This window comes from Lytechinus pictus, chromosome 1, assembly GCF_037042905.1.
Source record: "Lytechinus pictus isolate F3 Inbred chromosome 1, Lp3.0, whole genome shotgun sequence".
Classification (NCBI taxonomy): domain Eukaryota; kingdom Metazoa; phylum Echinodermata; class Echinoidea; order Temnopleuroida; family Toxopneustidae; genus Lytechinus; species Lytechinus pictus.
In genome coordinates, this window is record NC_087245.1 from 784156 (window position 1) to 803574 (window position 19419).

Here is a 19419-nt window from a genome sequence, read left to right on the forward strand (position 1 = left end):
TATCATCTCAGGATATCAAAAAATTTCAGCTCGCGCTTCGCGCTCGCATTGTTTATTTGGTGAGATATCATCTTCATGATCCAATGCAAACAGCTAGTCCTTATAACAGGTCCCTTTTCAAGTCAGTAGTGCCTACATTAAAAACATTAAACTCACGCTTCTCGCTCGATTTTGTGAAATAGGCAAAAAAATTGTGTTGGCCACCAAAAAAAAATTATTTTGCCTCCCCTAGGTTAAAAATCCTGATGCCGACAGTGCCTCGGACTCAATCTGCATAGCACTGGCCCCCAAAAATACTACAACCTAGAACAAAAAAGAACAGATGAAAGGAAAGGAATTTAAGGAAGAAGTAAAAAATGATGTTATTTTCAGAATACCTTGTCAAAATCAATCTCAAAGTTATAGAATCTCTTGAAAAGGTGATTTTTTTTCTCGCTCGATTCGCTCGGTCGGGACTTATATTAAGCAACTTTTTGCCGCGCGCGCCATGCTGTGCCCCCTCTTATTTGTATATACTTATCACGCATTGAGCTTGGCTCTAATGCTCGGGCACAATCATAAAAAAAATCCTGTTCATACCATGATATGACCGGGAAATCTTTGGTTTTTGCCCCCCCCCCCCCCTGGCCACCGACCCCTGTTACGCCACTGATGGAGGATAACAGTTTATACAAAAAGACAACATATCAAAATCAAACTTTTCATGCAGAGATCAAATTAAAGGGATGGTCCGGGCTGATAATATTTATATCTAAATAGATAGAGTAAAATTCACAAAGCAAAATGCTTAAAATTTCATCGAAATTGGATAACAAATAACGAAGTTATTGAATTTTAAAGTTTATAAATATTTTGTCGACAGTTATGCGCACATCGTCATGAATATTCATCAGGTGGGATGATGATGTCACATCCTCACTTTCATTTTTCTTATGTTATTACATGAAATCATTAATGCTTCATTATTTCATATATGTGTAAATGATGTGACCCCATTATGATAAAATAAGTTGCGGCAATGAATAACTAATGCACTTACTCAGTTGTCAATCCAAATGTTTTAGTTCTTGGTATAATAAATTTTGAATAAACCTAATTTCATATAATAAAATACAAAAGAACAAGTGGGAATATGACATCATCAGCCCACCTAATGAATATTCATAAAGGCATGCCTAGAACTGTTTCACCGGAATACTGCAAATCTTTAAAATTCAATAAATTTGTTACTTTGTGAATTTAACTCTATTTATTGAGATAAATACCTCCAGCCTAGACTATCCCCTTAATACATCAGTCATACATTTGCTCTTAGGCGGTCGTACGGCCAGTTGAAAACAACCGTTTTAACATTTTTTTTGTAATATCGACATAAGGTGGTTTGAATATAAATGAATAAAACGGCTGTTTTCGACTAACAAAAGAATCATGCACATCAGGGCTGTCACCGAGGCCAATACTTCTAGTCATGAGGCCGCTGGATGAAACCTTTCCCATCATGAGACTTTGCACACGTTACTCGGCCTGAGACGGCCGGAAAAATAGCGGCAGCCCTGATGGGCACACCAATTGCCTCTTGCATACCAAGGATCCTACATGTTCATACTGAGCTCTGTACGTAAAACATGCATAAGAGCTACCAGGTCTCTCCTTAGACATGTTATTAGAGGGGGCTCATGTTGTTCAGCGTCAACTCCAACGTGTCCCCAACAACTGTGGATAACACTGAATGACTGATTTATTTCAAACCTACAACAATACAGTGATATGGTGATAGGGAACTTCTTGATACATGGCCCTCTCTAATATACAAGACGATATCACACTATAAACCATCACAAATATCAATGATAAAAAAGGAAGGCGTATTATATCACAAAGGTACATCTGGCAGCGAGAGAGAGAGAGGGGGCGGGTGAAGGGTGGAGATGGGGGGTAGTTATTTTTTGGACAAAGAAATAGGTTTTGTCAATTCTCATATCCTATATAGCTTATAAAAATATGAAGAGTTCGACTCGAAAATTGTAACTCCTAGATACAACGTATTTTACACACGACACTAAGACATAAGCCAATAATTTTGAACAATTAAGATAAAGGCTTCGTGCAAATCTTGCCCCACCTTATATCTACTCCACTATACAAGTCATATTCCATTATAGACAGAAACAAGGAATAGTAAGCAATACTATCTTCTTCCACTTATTCTTCTTGGAGTCAATTTTACATGTGGGCTCGTTGAAAGGTATATATTTTTCAAATATGGCAGAAACAAATGAAAACGGGTAAGTCCATTATAATGATGATTTTTTTCTTCCTTATTTTTCTGAATTCTTCAAATCTCTTTGTTTTAACAATTTTTAATGTCTTATTAATCTTGTCAATGAATAAAAGTTGTTCATGCATGTATGAAATTGATTTTAGATAACCTATGAAAAGAACAAGCAAGTGCATCATTCAGCACAACATTTTAAACTTTTTTTTCATTCTCGGAACCCTTTCTATAATACCTATGAAAAATACGTCACCCCAAAACCTATTAAAATACAGCAGTGTTATTATATGAGCAACATCGGGTTGGAGGTCGATAACATTTGGCTTCTACTTTATTAAAAAAATAATAATAATTGCTACTACTCAAATATGCAAAAAAAAAAGTACAATTAAGACAATAAAATACAAAAGAAATAATGATGAGTGACACCATCGAATCTCATATTTTCTTCATATAAGTGTTTGTGAAAATTATCTAAAAAAATAAAATATCATGAATTTCTTATTTTGCATCCGATTTCGATAAATATTTTTGCTTTATGCTTATTTGATTTATCTTTTTGTATTAGAATTAACTTTTTGTTGGGTTGGTCCAGGGGATCTAGATTTTGCCAATAGCGGGACCGAAAAAATGTTTTCATCCACATTTTCCCCAATTAGCCGTTGAAAGCTGATTTTTGTTGGTTTCTTTGAAGGGGTAGTCCTAATAGTTACTCCATAGCTTTATTCTTATAACAAGATAAATCTCATAACCCCTAATTCATTCATGCATTTGAATTTTGTATGAAAATTGAACATTTTGAGCAACGTTTGTGATCATGAAGAAGATTACTGTGATCGCGAAGCGCGAGCTAATTTTTTTTATTTCTGATCGAAAAGGGACCTGTAAAAGACTATTTGCAGTTACCCTTAAAGGCGAAACTTATTTCAACAATCAAACAACGCGAGCGCGAAGAGCGAGATGATTTTTTTTTATATCACGACCTGAAATTTATTGATATTCCGATCTGAACAAGAGTCATACTATTTCAGGCACTATATGTAGGAAAAATTGTGAAGAGGATACGGGTCTCACGTAATAAAGAATGTGAGCTCGAAGTGCGAGCTGATTTTTTTTTTTACCTAGTCATCAAATGAAAGTTATGACTATCTCACTATTCCTCTTTTCTAAGCGCGAGCTGAAATTGGGACAATCTAAAGATTAGGAATTTATTAAAAGGATATTTTCACATTTAATAATCTAATAGGCCTAATGAGAGCGCGAAATTTGTTAATATCAAGGCATGAAAACTGGTCATTTTAAGCACTTTCGTAAAATTATGAAAAAGATATATTTTCAAAATTAATGCAAGCGCAGGATATGTATCTCATTGCACAGGCAATACGAGCGAAAATTTTATATAGTGACATGAAATATTTTCCAAGTGTGCCCCTCACCTGATATCATTCACTCATCTTCCTCCTCTTTTTACTCTTTCTTTTTATATCTTCCCTCTTCTTCGTTATTCTTTTTGCGCCCACAATAGAGAAGGAGGGGGCGGGGTGCGGTCCCTGTAGCCCCCTGGATCCGCTTATTTGGTCAACTGAACTAACTTTATATTCTCGTGATTATTCCTCTGTTCAACCATGTATGAAGTCTCTCATTTCATTATTGCACATTTTACCAACCTTTTCCATACCAAATATAGCAGATCGAGTAATCTTTCTTTCACCTGGTTCGTGGTTTATCTTTCAATGTGATCAATCAGGTGTACGCGTTTGTTTTTGAGCCACACTTTATGAACTTTAATCTTACTATAATACAGGCGAGTGTTTCATAAAGCTGTTCGTAAGTTACGAGCGACTTTAAGAATGACTGGTATTTTTTTTTATTTTTTTTAATGACTGGTATTTTGATATTCAGATCAGAAAAATGATTTTTTAACGATTTTATGAATAGCACTCATATCTCACCAATCCACTTATGCGAACGTAAGCGGTCTGGAAATGTTTTATATTTAGACCTTGAAAGGGGCAATCATTTTTAGTAGTCATGAAAAAGAAGCACATGTCACGACAGAAATCAATAATACCTCGAAGTGCGAGGATATATATTTGGTGTATATTGACTTGAAAACGTGATTTTTGTAGTCCAGCATGATTATATATCTCATTGAACAGACAATGCGAACACCAGGAATGATGAACACATAGGCCCTAAGCAATAATGTTTTATAAAGTTATGAAAAACAATTCTGATGCAATATAATATAACACATCACTTGATATAATATAACATCATATAATATAATATCCAATAATTTCTTCGTCCCCCACTACGTTTCGCTTCCTTTTCCCCTCTTTTTTTCCTTTTCTCCCGTTTTTTCCCCCAGCCGATTGGGGGCACGTGCCCGCCCGTGCCCCCCGTAGTTACACCATTGCTGGAAAAGTACAAATAAATCCTGTATTAAAACCAGGGAATCACCATGGATTCTCATTTTTAAGTATCAATATTGTGTACTGCGTTTAGCATTGCCATGGACCTACTGGTCCATGGCATTGGGGATGAGTGATACAGCCAACTTTCATGGGAAAACTGACAATTGTAGTGGCAGAATTTGAACATGTTTTGGGCGATTCCATGCGTCTCGTACGGGACATTTCAACAACATTTTCTAATCTCTCAGCTGAATGCTTGAGCAATATATTTTTTTCAATAACAAAGTCATAGCGGGTATTCATGTGAAAAACTAGCCAACTAAACATGTTTGATTATGGGTTATTGAAAGGTGAAAATGTTGTGTGTCGTGCGGGAATCAGATGTCACGTACGACACGAAACATTTTCACCTCTAATTCATCCATGGATTAACTTTTGTTGATTGTCACTTTTTACTTGACTCCCCATGCAGCACTTTACCACTAAACAAATTGAATTTCCTTGTTTGTTTGGACAGCAGCTAGAAAAATGTTGTGAAAATGGCTGATTTTTCTTGCATGGAATCCCCATGGAATCGCCCCTTTGTCGTCATATTGGTGCGAAGCGAGTGCGTGAGACGTTATACAATCTGGAAGAAAAAAACAAATGAAGCATAATTATGCTTGACATAAGCCCACAGGGCCGTAGCTAGGGGTGTGGGGGTGTGACGCCACCCCCAACATTTATGGCAGTCGGTAAATTCATATACCAGTTGGCAAAATGGAGGATAGGAGAGAGAAAGAAAGAGAGAGAAAAAAAAGAGAAAGAAAGAAAGAAAGAAAAAAGGAAGGAAAATAAACAGCCTGATAGAAGTACTACCTTCGAAGGAAGGTTACACAATGTAGACTTATAGAGTAAAGACTACCAGTTGGCAAATCCAAGTCCATGTAGGCAGGCTTAGGGCCACACCAGTCAACAAAAGACAAAACAAATGGAGCTATAAAATAAAAAGTAAGCCAAAAAAGCTTATGAGTTTGCAAATTATACCACAGTTATTGACAATTTAACCGAAACACTAGTTTTGCAAAATGAGGAGAGACAAGACCAGGTAAAGAATATTGGGTGGGGTGAATTTCCAAAGTTCAAGTTAAATCATTGAAGCCATAGTATAGTTGGCAAGTTATGTAGTAGGCCCATTAAATTGGCAAAACACTATACACTGTGAGAAATATATACAGTGCGTCCCACAAAAAACGAAACCGAGATTTATTGATGATTTATCATAACTTAATCACAAATACAATAGACAAATGACCTACCATTGTAAAGCCTAGAATTTTGTCTTTCATCTGAAATTACCTAGATTATTTCTCATTCACGCATGAGTGAGTAAAAACAATTTGAAAAGGAGATACCAAAAAGTAAAAAAAAAATTATCTGCCCTGGTTCATTGTGAATAGTTACTGTTAATATTGTTTGACTGTGATCCTGAAAGGTGAAACAGGTTTGCAGGGGCGGTGGAACCGGGGGAGCAGGGGGTCACTTGCTCCCCAAAATTCCTCGTAGGAAAAATGCCTTTTCTAAATGGAAAGTGCATTTTTTTCAAAATGAAATGTGAACTTTTTAAGAATGAAATAAATAAATAATATAGGATTTCTATAGCGCATATATCCACCTTGCTAGGTGCTCAAGGCGCTCCTATATTACCCCGGCTAAGCTAGTCTACCGATCCTGGTGCGCACAGCTTTTTGAGGAAATACTTCCTGCCGGTACCCATTTACCTCACCTGGGTCGAATGCAGCACAGTGTGGATAAATTTCTTGCAAATTTTGACATATAAGTGTCTATATTGGGCTTAGCCTCCCCCCCCCCAAAAAAAAAAAAAGAGAAAACGAAAAGACATGCATTCTCGCCGCCCCCGTGAGTTTGAGCATTGTCAACAATGGATCAACCTGAGGAACCAACCTCAGGAATGGAAGCGGATCAAAATTCAATGTAAAGTTTGTGGAGCCATATCTTCTGACAACAACCCGCAAGTTAGCAACTAATAAGGCACAGTAGCCTTTCTATTTTGATCCAGAATATGTATTTTTTTACAGTGCAAATATATTTAAATCTTTGTAAAATTCACCTTAAAGTATTCATCAAAATCTGTTAGCATCTGAGGGGGGCACATCCCCCATCAGGCTCTATGATCAGGCTCCTGTTGCTTATGCCCTATAACCATCTGTTTTGAAATAATTACACAAATTCAATTTACTTTGTACATCGATCATTACCATTTATTGGAATTCTCATTCCTCTGACAAACTTTCATTGAAGAAACAGCTCGTTGTCGTCGTGTTGCTCCATTATCATAATCAGAGGCCTTCAATAAATATATATCAAGATCACAGGGTATAAATGTAAATCAATTTGGGCCTATGTAAAAAAAAAAAAAAATACCTTAATTCACTCCAAAACTGATTTTATAACCATAATTTTCCTGTAAATGATATAACTATTTCAACACGGTTATGGAAAAAATTAATCTAATTGAAGGTATTAGCAAAAATAGAAAGATGTAATAAAGTTTAAAAAATGAGAACACGTCGTTAAAAAATCGACAGAAATATGTTAAATGAATTTGAACGTTCATAGTGCAATTGTGGGTGCCTGCATGAAGATAAAATAAAAAACGGTATTTAGGGCGAAATTAAAGGACCAGTCCCTTGGCGCAAAATCAAATGAAAAGTTTGGGTCGTTCATCTGAATGAATTTTTCTCTAATTTGAATCTCTAAAAACATTCAAGGGAATTGGATGCAAAATAAATGAAAATTAACCATGAATGTAGAGAGTTGCAAAAACATATCGTTCGAATTTGAACTCCCATTCATTGATTTTTAATGACATTGGACTGGCAAACCAGTGACCTACTAGGTCCATGGGAAAACCAAATAATAATCCTGATGGTATCCTTCAGATCAAAGTCTTACAAAGGTGTGTTGGTCAGGTCAATAACTTCGATTAATAAATTCAGTCAGATTTGTTCTCTTTAAATTCAAAAGGATCGTCACGGTGTTGAGCACTTATTGCCCAGGTCGCTATAGGGGCCTCATATCATACTGTGATATGCGCTATACAAAATCTGCGTATTTTTATTATCTCTATTATCATTATTACTTTTTGATTTTATTTTTTAATACCAAAATAAGCCATTTGATAACAATTGATCTCACATTGGGGCTGCTAACTACACAAAATATTACAGCATAATAATATATTTCATAACAAACAAACTGTAGTATTCTGGATTTTTGGGGGAAGTTGTCAGGACACTCCAGAACACAAGACACGATACGACGAGAGTTGTAGGTTGTGAGCGGAATTTAATTTCCCACTTGAGCACAACAGTTGTTCAGTATATAACAAATTGGAAATAAAGCATTTACATGTCAAGACAGAATATATACTCTTAATATTACGAGTACACTTTTCGATCACTGAGCAGGTCACTACAATGTGTATATTTTTTTTAAAACTGATCTGCAATCATATGATTAGATATCAGTCTGCGCTCGATAATATGCGAAAAGTAATAATATTTATAACAAGTTATTAATACAACTATCGATAATTAAATAGTCACAAATATCATAGATATTATATGTTTCTAAGCTTAAATCGACCTCTTTTGCAATACTTTCTTTCATTGTAAAATATATGAATTCACAATTTATATAGCAAACTTTGGAAACATTCTTCCAAATATATCAATCTTTTATATATGTCAATAAATTCAAACTTTCGTAATCGATCACAAAACACCGTTAATATACAAAACATATTTAGCCCATCTCACAATTGTGCAGTCATGGCAGTTGAAAGCGATAATATTTTGATAGAAATTGCAAATAATTGGATGAGGTGTTTCAAATTATAAATTGTATTTGACCAACAAACGTAGAGGGCAGCAACACACGGTTTCTACGTTCGTTGCATCTGACCATAGAGATATTTATAGAGATATATATCTCTATGAAATACGTATATACTAATAATATATCTCTATGAATCTGACCGACTAGACGTCTAGTATGGTGACACATAAATATACGAAATTGGTAATCGACTCGTTGTACGAACGACTGCCAGTTTAATTGCCTCAGTAATGTTGTGTGAGGAGTATAAAGTCCGCAGTCAAAACCAAACGTGCATACATCTGTTTTGCAGACGTTGTAATTTAGAAGTCAAAACATTGGTAAGATTTTCCCCATAATACCCAAACCATAATCAATATGCGGCAATATAAGACCATTGTTAAGCATGATCAAAACCTTTCTGGGTAGATATTGTTTGATTTGTCGTAGAAATCCAATGGTCCTAGAAATTTCATTGCATGTTTTATCAATGTGTATGTGTTGCTTGATATTCCCACTGTGTTCAATAAACATGTATTTTTTAAAAGTTCCAAGGGCGGATCCAGAGGCTGCCCCTTTAAAAGTTGAGGAAAATTATAATTTGAGGAGCCCCCCCCCCCCCCCCCCCCACCACGACGCCCCACATAATAATAGAAACGAGTTTTAATATGATAAAAAGAGAGAAAAAATTCATGATAAAAACAGAAAAAAAGAAAATGGAGCATGACATCATCAACCATCTATTACATTACTCATGACAGCAAAAATAAAATTATTGCCAAAATTTAAAATTGAATAATTTCACTTTCTTTGTTAGATTCTCGTTAGCATTTTGCTCATTGAATTATATTCTCTTTAGATATTAATATTGTTTTCAGCCTGAAGTGTCCCTTTCATAATGCGGAGTCACTAAATAAAATCAATGAGAAAGGAGGGCTTTAATCTGTTTTAATTCGTTTGACCTAACTTAAATAATTTTTTTCGCATATATTTTTTTATTATTCTGCTCTAGATATCACAACGATTTTTCAGTATAAAAATTGGCAGATTAAAACAGATTCATCACAATCCACATATTTGATGATGAATTATGTTACCTCTGCAGGAATATGTTGATGTCTAGCTTGTCAGTTGATGGACATCAGAGAAGTTATGGAGCCTTGAAATCAGATGATACAAATAAGGAGAGTCCAATAAATCCTCAGAGACAGGTCATACTCGAAGGAGCTAAATTACGTCTCATTTTCGCTCTCTCGCTTTGTACGCTCATAGTGATCGCAGAAATAGTAGGTAAGGACCATTTTATATTTAACTGAATTCAATACGAAGCAAATCAGCAGTACAATGTGTAATATGCCGAGGTTAAAGTTTTATCCCCATTTAGCATGTTTAGCCAGAGTGATCCGAAATATCTCTGTCTGAAAGTCCTTTATTCCCTTCATACGGAGAGAGTTGGGGTGGAGTATACAATGTCTCATCTTGTGTATAAATGATAAATCTGAAATCATCTCAGAAATGCCTCAAGTAAAGGAGAAAAATCTGGTATGGGCTTTTCTTACATTTACATTAATATCATAGCGCCCTCTCTCATTACTTCTACTACTAGTACTTGCTACAGAAGTCTACTATGTCTATGAATGTAAGAATGGCCCAAGTCCACATGATTCTAAAAACGACCCAAGTCCACCAGACAAAAGGCCCCGCCCACAAGTAACGTGAACATTAATGTTCATAAAGATGTACACACACTTAAAATGTTGGGTAATGTATGTTGGTAAAAAATATATATGTATACTCTGGGCAATTATTGTCCAATAATTGAGCAAATTTATTACCCAGTTATTAGTTTTTATTACCCAATTTGGATAGATTTTAACCAATAGTTGTGTGGACAGTATGTTGCCCAGTGATGGTTAAAAATTTTGCCTTTTTTGCCCAACCTTTTTAAGAGTGCACTTAAATTTGTTTTATGATGTTCTCTGATGTCCTTTTGGCCAAATATACTTTAATTGCCCAAATTTAAGAAATATCAATTTTTTTATTTTCTCAAAATGACCTCTTATGGACTTGAGGCTTTTTATATTCAATTAATGATTGACAGTTATACTCAATTAATGATTAATAATTATATTTGCTTATTTAGTGCTACAACTCTATGTAGTACCCAGTAGCTGTTGGATGTTCATTACCAATGTGGGTGTTCTTTCTTTTTTCCTCTTGTTTCTCTCTTTGTTTGTTTCTTTCTTTCTCTTTCTTTTTCCCCTTTCTTTCTTTCTTTCTTTCCTTTCTTTTTTTATTTCTTTCTGTCTGTCTTTCTTTCCTTTCTTTCTTTCTTTCTTTCTTTCTTTCTCTCTCTCTCTCCAGGAAGTATTTTATCTGGAAGTTTAGCTATCCTGGCTGATGCAGGTCACCTTATCACCGATATAGTCACTTACATCATTAGTCTAACTTCTATCTGGCTTGCACAGAAACCTCCATCCAAAACCTACACCTATGGCTTGTTACGTGCTGGTCAGATATATTCCATGATTATTCATCCATTTCAAGTATATATATTTTGATAAAAGAAAATCTGCTGAACAGAAAAAGGGTTATTGTTGCCCAAGATGACTGGTCAAGGTCCGCCAACCTTAATGTTGCAGTGTGTAATATATTTGGAGAAATTGTAAACGTGAGGTAAATGCATGCTGATGCAGGCCTATATAGGAATCAATGGCCTGATCTTCTCTATATAGTCGTCTGTTTCCAAATCAATTGAACTAATATACCCGATTCTTTTTTTAACCATCGTTACTAAGATTTAATTACCTTTTTGTCTACTTGGATTAAAACAAATACTGTATTAAAATCATCCATACCCGTTACCATTTGAGCAAAAATAAGCTAAGAGCTAAATGTTACTCTCATCATTCGAATTCATAAAAGGCTATATTTATGCAATAATAGTGAAATAGCATGAAAATAGCAAACTCAGGGTTTGTAAAATGTCAGGCAGCATGTTCTCAGGAATATCCAATTAGAAAATTAATATGTTTGTTTATACTTGCTACACGATAGTAATTTTCACTGTATTTCTTTCAAGGTTAACTCAAATATGCTTGATTTTATATTTCACCGTAAAATTTGGCCTTCCTTAAAAATGCAATGTAAGTAGCAATGATATTTTCACGGATTCCCCGTAAAAATACGGTAATTTAATATACAATGAAAATCGTATATTATTGATATGATTATGCATTCTTATAGGTAAAGAGGCACTCATTAATTAACATTTGACATAAATTCTTGTTTATTTTGTATAGAGGTTGTTGGAGCTCTATTTTCGATCATCCTGTCAATCTGTCTTGCTATAGTCCTCTCATATTTTGCTACCATGAGGATTGTCAATCGCGACTTCGACATCGATGGCGAGGTTATGCTCATTATCAGCGTCGTCAACTTCATGGGGAATATCATGTAAGAAAAAGGGTTTTTACCCCATGTTATAATTTGATATTTGATTTCGTATCATGCATGCCAACGGGTTTTAGGTAAACAAAATGAATAAACAGATTAAATTGAAAAAAAAAACGCAAAAGATTTTAAAAATAAAAAAGAAACAGGATATTAAAAAAGGGACGAATGGAGCTTTGAGGGGTGTTGCAAAAATATTTGCGATCAATCGCAAATTTCTGCTGCTAATCTACAAGTGATAGATCAATTATAACTAAACCAAATTGATTTTTACCAATAGATGCAAGAAGCAGACTAGCAATCAAGAGTGGATTTGCAATTAATTGTCACACTTGTGACTGATTTTTGGCCTAAATTTTACTTCCAATTGATTGCAACTTTCTTGCAATGCCCTATTAGTTTGCTTTGAAGTTTGTTTTGAAGGAGATAGCTTGGTGTCAGTAAATCAATTCAGCAGTCGCCCCCCCCCCCAACTTCAATTATATATATATTTTTTTTTTTCCCTCGATAACCGCAAAAACTTCGGCAATAATTACAAATGTATAATCATATAGTCATAAAATTTTGTGAGTTGGCGACGGAGCATGATTGCTGTAAATACCTGCTATTGTGTTTTCTAATTATATTTTGTCAGCTCTTTTGAAAAAAAATATATCATTGATTAACACTACCAGTGTATCTGTTCATCATCATAGCCAGATATTTCAACTCCAATTCGGGTTTTGCTGTTGTACTAATCAATGTGGCGGTGCTGATGAGAGCTTGCTCCCCAGTGGTCATGGGCACAGTCATGGCTCACTACTCGGTGGTTCAGATGATAAAAGTGAGGGTGATATTACCAATCATATGAATGTACGAGCTGCATGTCTTCATATAATTGGAGACTCAATCTTTGGTTTTGGACTTTTTGTCGGGGCTTTAATCATCTTCTTCAAGGCAAGTACTATTTTAAAATCACTTCTTATTATAACAGTTTTATAAATGTAGTATATAGTGTTGGGCAATCATCGCATTAAAAACTTATACTTGAATGAAATCTGGGGGAAATATTTCGTTTGCAAAGAAAATCTAAAATAATTATTCATTATTTGCGGATCTTAGTTATAGGTTAACCCACCCCCCCCTCATCTTTTGCTCCCTAAAAGGGGGGTCAAACCCCAACATCATGCAGCTTCATTGCTCCCTTCCCTTCTTAACCAAAAAACTAGATCCGCCCCTGTTCATGTGATATCGTATTCATCTCTCAACCACGTGCCATAAACATTGTCATTTTTATATTCTCAACATATTAAGTTTAACCTGCAATTTGTTTCTCTGTATACAGAGGGGTAGTGAAAGTTTGAAAAATTTTGTTCTTATTAGAATTATCTCTTTATATAGCCGGAGTATAAAATCATTGACCCGATCCTCACTATCATCTTTGGTATACTCGTACTTCTCACTCTCTTCAATCTCTTCAGGGAAAGCATCCATATCCTCATGGCAGGTATATACAGCGAAGTTATTGGCGTGTCGGCGGGGGGGGGGGGGGGTAGACGCCTTTCATGAATTTCAGTATTGTTTAATAATTATACTGTATGTATTTGTATAAGAATCTAGAAAAGGTGTGAGCTCGAAAACCCATCCGATTGTCCACGTTTCATAACATTCAATTCATATTAATTTCGTGAAGGCCCGGTAACATTTATTCTAGATTAAAACAAATCAAGCAGATTGAGTCAGAATTAAGATATTTTCAAAGTTTTGGCAACATTAGAATGATTAGGAAGGGTATTCAAAATTCATACCTGACTCACAAATTGGACTTAATATTATTTTGAATGTCTCTAAATCTAAATGTATTCGCAGTATGCACTTTGAATAGACAGTAAAGAAACAATAATTCCGGCCGGATTGCGGCTCATCTGTGTGACTAAACTTTTAAACTATTTCCAGATTTCAGGAGCAATATTTTACTAACATTTAGGAATTTTGGACATTTTTTAAAATTTGGATTAAGGGATTATAAGAGGAAAGCAAACTTCACACTGCACTTTTTGTCCTAAATTGGTGGGGCTAAGGGGGAGGGTCTTAGCCCCACCAATTTCCCGGGGTTAAGCTTAGCCCACTTCGTTTTCACACTACGTTTTAGCAAAGTGGGCTAGCACGGTAAATAGTACGGTACTATCTGGCCCTGCAAAAAAGCAGGATTAGCCGGCATATTGCAGTGCTAGCACCACAATTGCGGTGCTAAGTGATGCAGTGTGAATCGAAACCGGGCTAATAAGAAAAGTGGGGCTATTAAAGCATTAGCCAATCACAGAAGTCGAAATTGCACGTTAATCGCGCTCTGTATGGTAAAATCATCAATATTAATGAACTGTGTGATTGCCCGGGGTTAAGGCGTTAACCCCGGCTAAGCAAATAGTAGGGGGTTAAGAAAGACAGTGTGAATCGAAAAAAAGATAGTATGGGGTTAAGGATAGTCCGGGGTTAAGGAAATGCAATGTGAAAAGCATACTGCTCCAATAACATTCACTTGATCATGGCTGTTGTGTAACGTTATTTCATTTTAATTATGTTTTTATAATATTCCAATGACTAGGTAAACCTGGAAGTTTAGATTATGATGAGGTTAAACGAAGATTGATTGAAATAAACGGAGTTGAGGGTGTACACTCGCTTAGAATATGGTCTCTGACTTCAGATGTTCATCTTATATGCGCTCATCTTGTTTTATGTGAGTATGTAATAACAGGTTTAGACTCATATACTTTCAATCTTTATCATTGTTTCTGTTTTACTTAATTAGTACGACTATTTTGAATGGTCTTAAAGTATCAAATCCCAGTGTATTTTATATAAAAGATATGTTCCGTCTCCACAACACGAGGCCTACAGCTTCATTATTTTATCTATTTAATTATCTTATCCTGTCACAAGAAATATATCGCATTCCTGCGAACTTCATGGGCCGCGGAATGACTCTGAAAGAGGTATAGGGGGCAGATCCAAATCACAATCTGATGGTAATTTTTACGTATTGTCCATATTTATTGGGGGAAAATTGGAGATGATCTGAAGCACCCCCACTCCCAGCCCCCCCCCCCCCCCCCCCGTCGTAGCCCCGTGCCGCCGGGCTAGCTGCATGCACGTTCCATAGGGATGCATACGCACTCATACGCAGGCGACCCGTTTCAAGGACCCCCGTTTTCACAAGCATTTTATTTTGTAGTTCCGAAGCCCGTTCCGAGGACCCTCCTTTTTTACAATAAGCCCGCTCCAAGGCCCCCGTTTTTTGTCTCGCCCGCGGCACATACCTACTACTTTTTCGGTCGAGTGCCCCCCCCCCCCCGGGCCCATGCATGGCCTGAATGAAGAATACATTTTTGTTTTGTTCTGTTTATCGTATATCCAGCACGGTTCTATGACGGGCGACCTGTAGATGTTCTCGTTGTACTACAAGAAGCTCGTCAAATCCTTGAGACTCACTTCCGAGTGGTTCATTCCACTATTCAAATAGAAACAGGTGTGGAAGAAGGCGTGCAATTTGTGTGTGCTAGAACTACTGGATGAAAACAACAATCAGCGAATGTCAAATATCCACGATTTATTCAGTAAATTGGGAATAAATGTAAAGTATTTTATAATTAAGCAAAATGTTGAACACATACAGGATTATTATTATTATCATTATTATTATTATTATTATTATCATTATTATTATTATCATTAGTAGTAGTAATAGTAGTAGTAGTAGTAGTAGTAGGATGATGAGGAGACTGCGTCCTACAAGCTCCGCTTTTTGGCAGTCTCCTCCATTCCCAATCTGTTTAATGATAATTTTTTGTACACAGAAATTTGCTATATGATTTCTTGTTTTAATTTGTATATCAAAATGTAACAAACAAATTAGGAATGTTGAACATTGAAATAAACGAAATGAAATGAAGAAATTTGAAAAAGGATGATCCGCAATAAGAAAACGTTCTTTCAGCAAGGCGCGAATACATCCAATGAGCATTGTTCAACGACTACCCCATCTACGGCTGTAGAACTTTTTTGGGTCCAAATCGGCAATCCAAATCAATTCTGTACTTTAGCCAAAACTATGCATTCGATGATCAAAATACACTCTAAATTCCAAGGACGTAGAAGAAATCCATATCAGCTGCGAATATAAAGATTTAGATATAAAGCTAATAGATTTGAATTTGATTTTTTTTAATCTAAAAGTTAATCCAAAGTGAATCGAATGTTTGGCCGGTCACTATTCACAGCCGATCTGGATTCATCTTAAATCCTTCAAATTTAGAGTTTTGCCTGGCCTGAAGGTTGAATAATTCATTTTTACAACATGTTGTAAAAAATGAATTATTCAACCTTCAGTCTAAAATGGATCAACATTAATAATATTATGCGATAATTTCATTATGTATTTGTAAAGAACTTGATTATGATGTGATAACAAGAATTACCAATGACTATCTGGTTGTACTTTGCAAATTTTGATATCTTGCCCCCCCCCCCCCGATGGATTTTTTTTAATTTTTATGTATATTTACTGTGAATCACGTTTTTGACAAGTTTACTATGTATTAGAGTGCATTTCGTTAACGGATCTTCACATTAATCTTGTCCATTCTTAGTTCGTGTCAGGTAGCCTATAGATCTGGATTGATGGTTAAATTGATTTCGTCAACACATCATGTCTCATAGATGATTCTAGGACATCTACCCCCTGGACATCCACCCCCCGGACATCTACCACCCGGACATCCACCCCCCGGACATCCACCCCCTTAGGACATCTACCCCCTAGGACAAGTACCCCCTAGGACATCTACCCCCCGGACATCTACCCCCCGGACATTTACCCCCCCCCCCCAGACAGGCTACCCCCGGGCATCTACTCACGGATATTTTGGATACGGGGGGGTAAATGTCCGGGGGGTAGATGTCCGGGGGGTAGATGTCCGGGGGGTAGATGTCCGGAGGGTAGATGTCCGGGGGGTAGATGTCCGGGGGTAGATGTCCGGGGGGTAGATGTCCGGGGGGTGGATGTCCGGGGGGTGGATGTCCGGGGGGTGGATGTCCGGGGGGTGGATGTCCGGGTGGTGGATGTCCGGGGGGTAAATGTCCGGGGGGTAGATGTCCTAGGGGGTACTTGTCCTAGGGGGTAGATGTCCTAAGGGGGTGGATGTCCGGGGGGTGGATGTCCGGGTGGTGGATGTCCGGGGGGTGGATGTCCAGGGGGTAGATGTCCGGATACGCTCATAGATCGATGTTATATGACTGAAATGAAGACCGTTATTACCAACAGCTCTCAGGATCATCCGGTTAGCATGGTTAGGGTCTATTTAATACACGATATATGCTATATCTCTATGGTACGAGGAGAAAAACAAACGTTATCTGTTCTTTAAAAAATGGTCTTTATATAAGTGTTATTTGTGATGTATATACCCACATTCATATAAATAAGTTTTATTTGATGTCATTTAATATCGTTTGTATTTCAGATGTTGCCTTTGTATGGTTTGTATATTGTAGGATCCGACCTGTATAAAGGTTATATTAACTGTTTGATCCACCCATACATATCATAATTTCATGATTTCTGTTCCTGTTTTTGCCTCTTAAACTAAGGAAAGTTCACACAAATATATAAGTTTGTTTTAACAAAGGCGGAAAAGTTCGTTGTGAAAATTTTAAGTTTTTATTCGGTGACGTCACAGACTAGCAGCTCCTCCATATTTCTTCAAAACAACTGTCATTTTCTAAAAAAGATTCTATCCGTGCGGTTAATATATCATCATACACACATTTCCATACTCACTTCTTTTAGTTCTCTAAGAAAAATAAACATACATGTATTCATCATTTTCTATTACAAAATTTTGAAATTTTGGAATTTATATTATGATAATGCAATGGGGAGGCTGCTTGCATATGACTATGACTCACAGATTTAAAACATTAAAAATTTGTTTTTTGTAACAGTTATTCTTTGATGGCTTTTCTTCAAACCTTCACCAATATATTTTCTATTTTTTGTGTGTTTATATAACTTATCGTCAGGTTTAACTTCCATTTCAGGTGCAAATATTTTAAAACTTATGCTATCTTTTGTATTTGTACTTTTAATACAAATGAAAATACACACATTTGATTATTGACAGTAACACCAAAACACAACATGTCCATAGTGTTATTTGTTTGTTTTTTATTTTAGTTTTGATTCAATTGATTCTAACAACCTCATCACTCTCTTCTCTTTCGATTAAACAATTCAAAACTTCAATGCCATAACTTTTTTTTCCAAATTTGACGACAATTTTTGTCTTTCATCGTTTTCAGCCTGGTTTATATAAGAACATATAACATTAGTGTGTGATTCAAATCAACTGTTTAAAAGGATTGGTCAAAATCATTGGTGTGATGAGCCAAAAATTTCGAGGGGGCTAGATATAGCGTATCGCGTAAAATTTATAATAAAGATTGCGAGGGAGCGAAGAGTGAGCAAAAAATCGACATTTTTATTACAAAAATCAACTTGTAATAGCTTTTTTACATTATACTCAGAAAATGATTTCATATTTCATCCTTCTCTCTTTCCTTTTATTTCCTTTATTTTTTCTTGGTCGTGAGAAATCTTCTTTTTTTTTGGGGGGGGGCAAGATGCCCCCAGCCCCCCCCCCTCCCAAATCCTTGCGCCACGGGTCAAAGTAACCAATCTGCCGGTGAATCTGTGTACGACCAGTAAACATTGTCAATATCAACCAAAATTCAGTTAGACACTAACTAATAAATTGGTCATTTTTTTTTCGCTCGTACACGTCGCCCTCCCCAACACATTTCTGCGGTGTGAGAACAAAAATTGGCAGTGAAACTCGTTGTCATTCTCAATCATGAACCCCCCCCCCCTGGTTCTTAAAACAAATTGGCACATAATATTTTTGGCAAACTTTTGACACGCCTGTTGATCATTCGTATAAAAGTAAAATTGAATTTCAATTTCACACGACGGTATTTTAACAGGGAATCCGCAAAAATTGGCTTGTTTAATTAATATTTGGATACCCGATATAAAATATGAGCAAAAAAGCTAGGGGAGGATCCAGGATTTTCAAAGGGGGGGGGGCATTTTGTTCAGGAAAAATTTGAGAAGCAAAAACAAAAATCACATAAAAAATGGAGGTCATTTCGTTCCAGGAAAAAAAATAACAAGCCCCCAAAAAAGCTTTCACTCCAAAATGGACGTTATTTTGTTCCAAGAAAAAAATTACAAGAGTAAAAAAAAGGTTTTCAGTTCAAAATTGAGATTCTCATTTGCTTATGCATGACATACCCACTTAAAACTATTTTTGTGTTTCTCAAAGGGGTGGGGGGGGGGGCACGGGCCGGATCCTTACG

At 36.2% G+C, this 19419-nt stretch overlaps 1 protein-coding gene across 1 annotated transcript; it reads left to right on the forward strand.

The window, feature by feature from the left end:
• Positions 1–2138: 2138 nt before the first annotated feature.
• On the forward strand, positions 2139–16719 carry LOC129255950 (proton-coupled zinc antiporter SLC30A2-like). Its single transcript, XM_054894564.2, has 8 exons — positions 2139–2285; positions 9677–9861; positions 10936–11082; positions 11874–12027; positions 12720–12960; positions 13405–13510; positions 14609–14743; positions 15422–16719. Exons 1-8 carry the CDS (start codon positions 2263–2265, stop codon positions 15577–15579), a joined length of 1149 nt encoding a protein of 382 aa, XP_054750539.2. The 5' UTR covers positions 2139–2262; the 3' UTR covers positions 15580–16719.
• The last annotated feature ends 2700 nt before the right edge of the window (positions 16720–19419 follow it).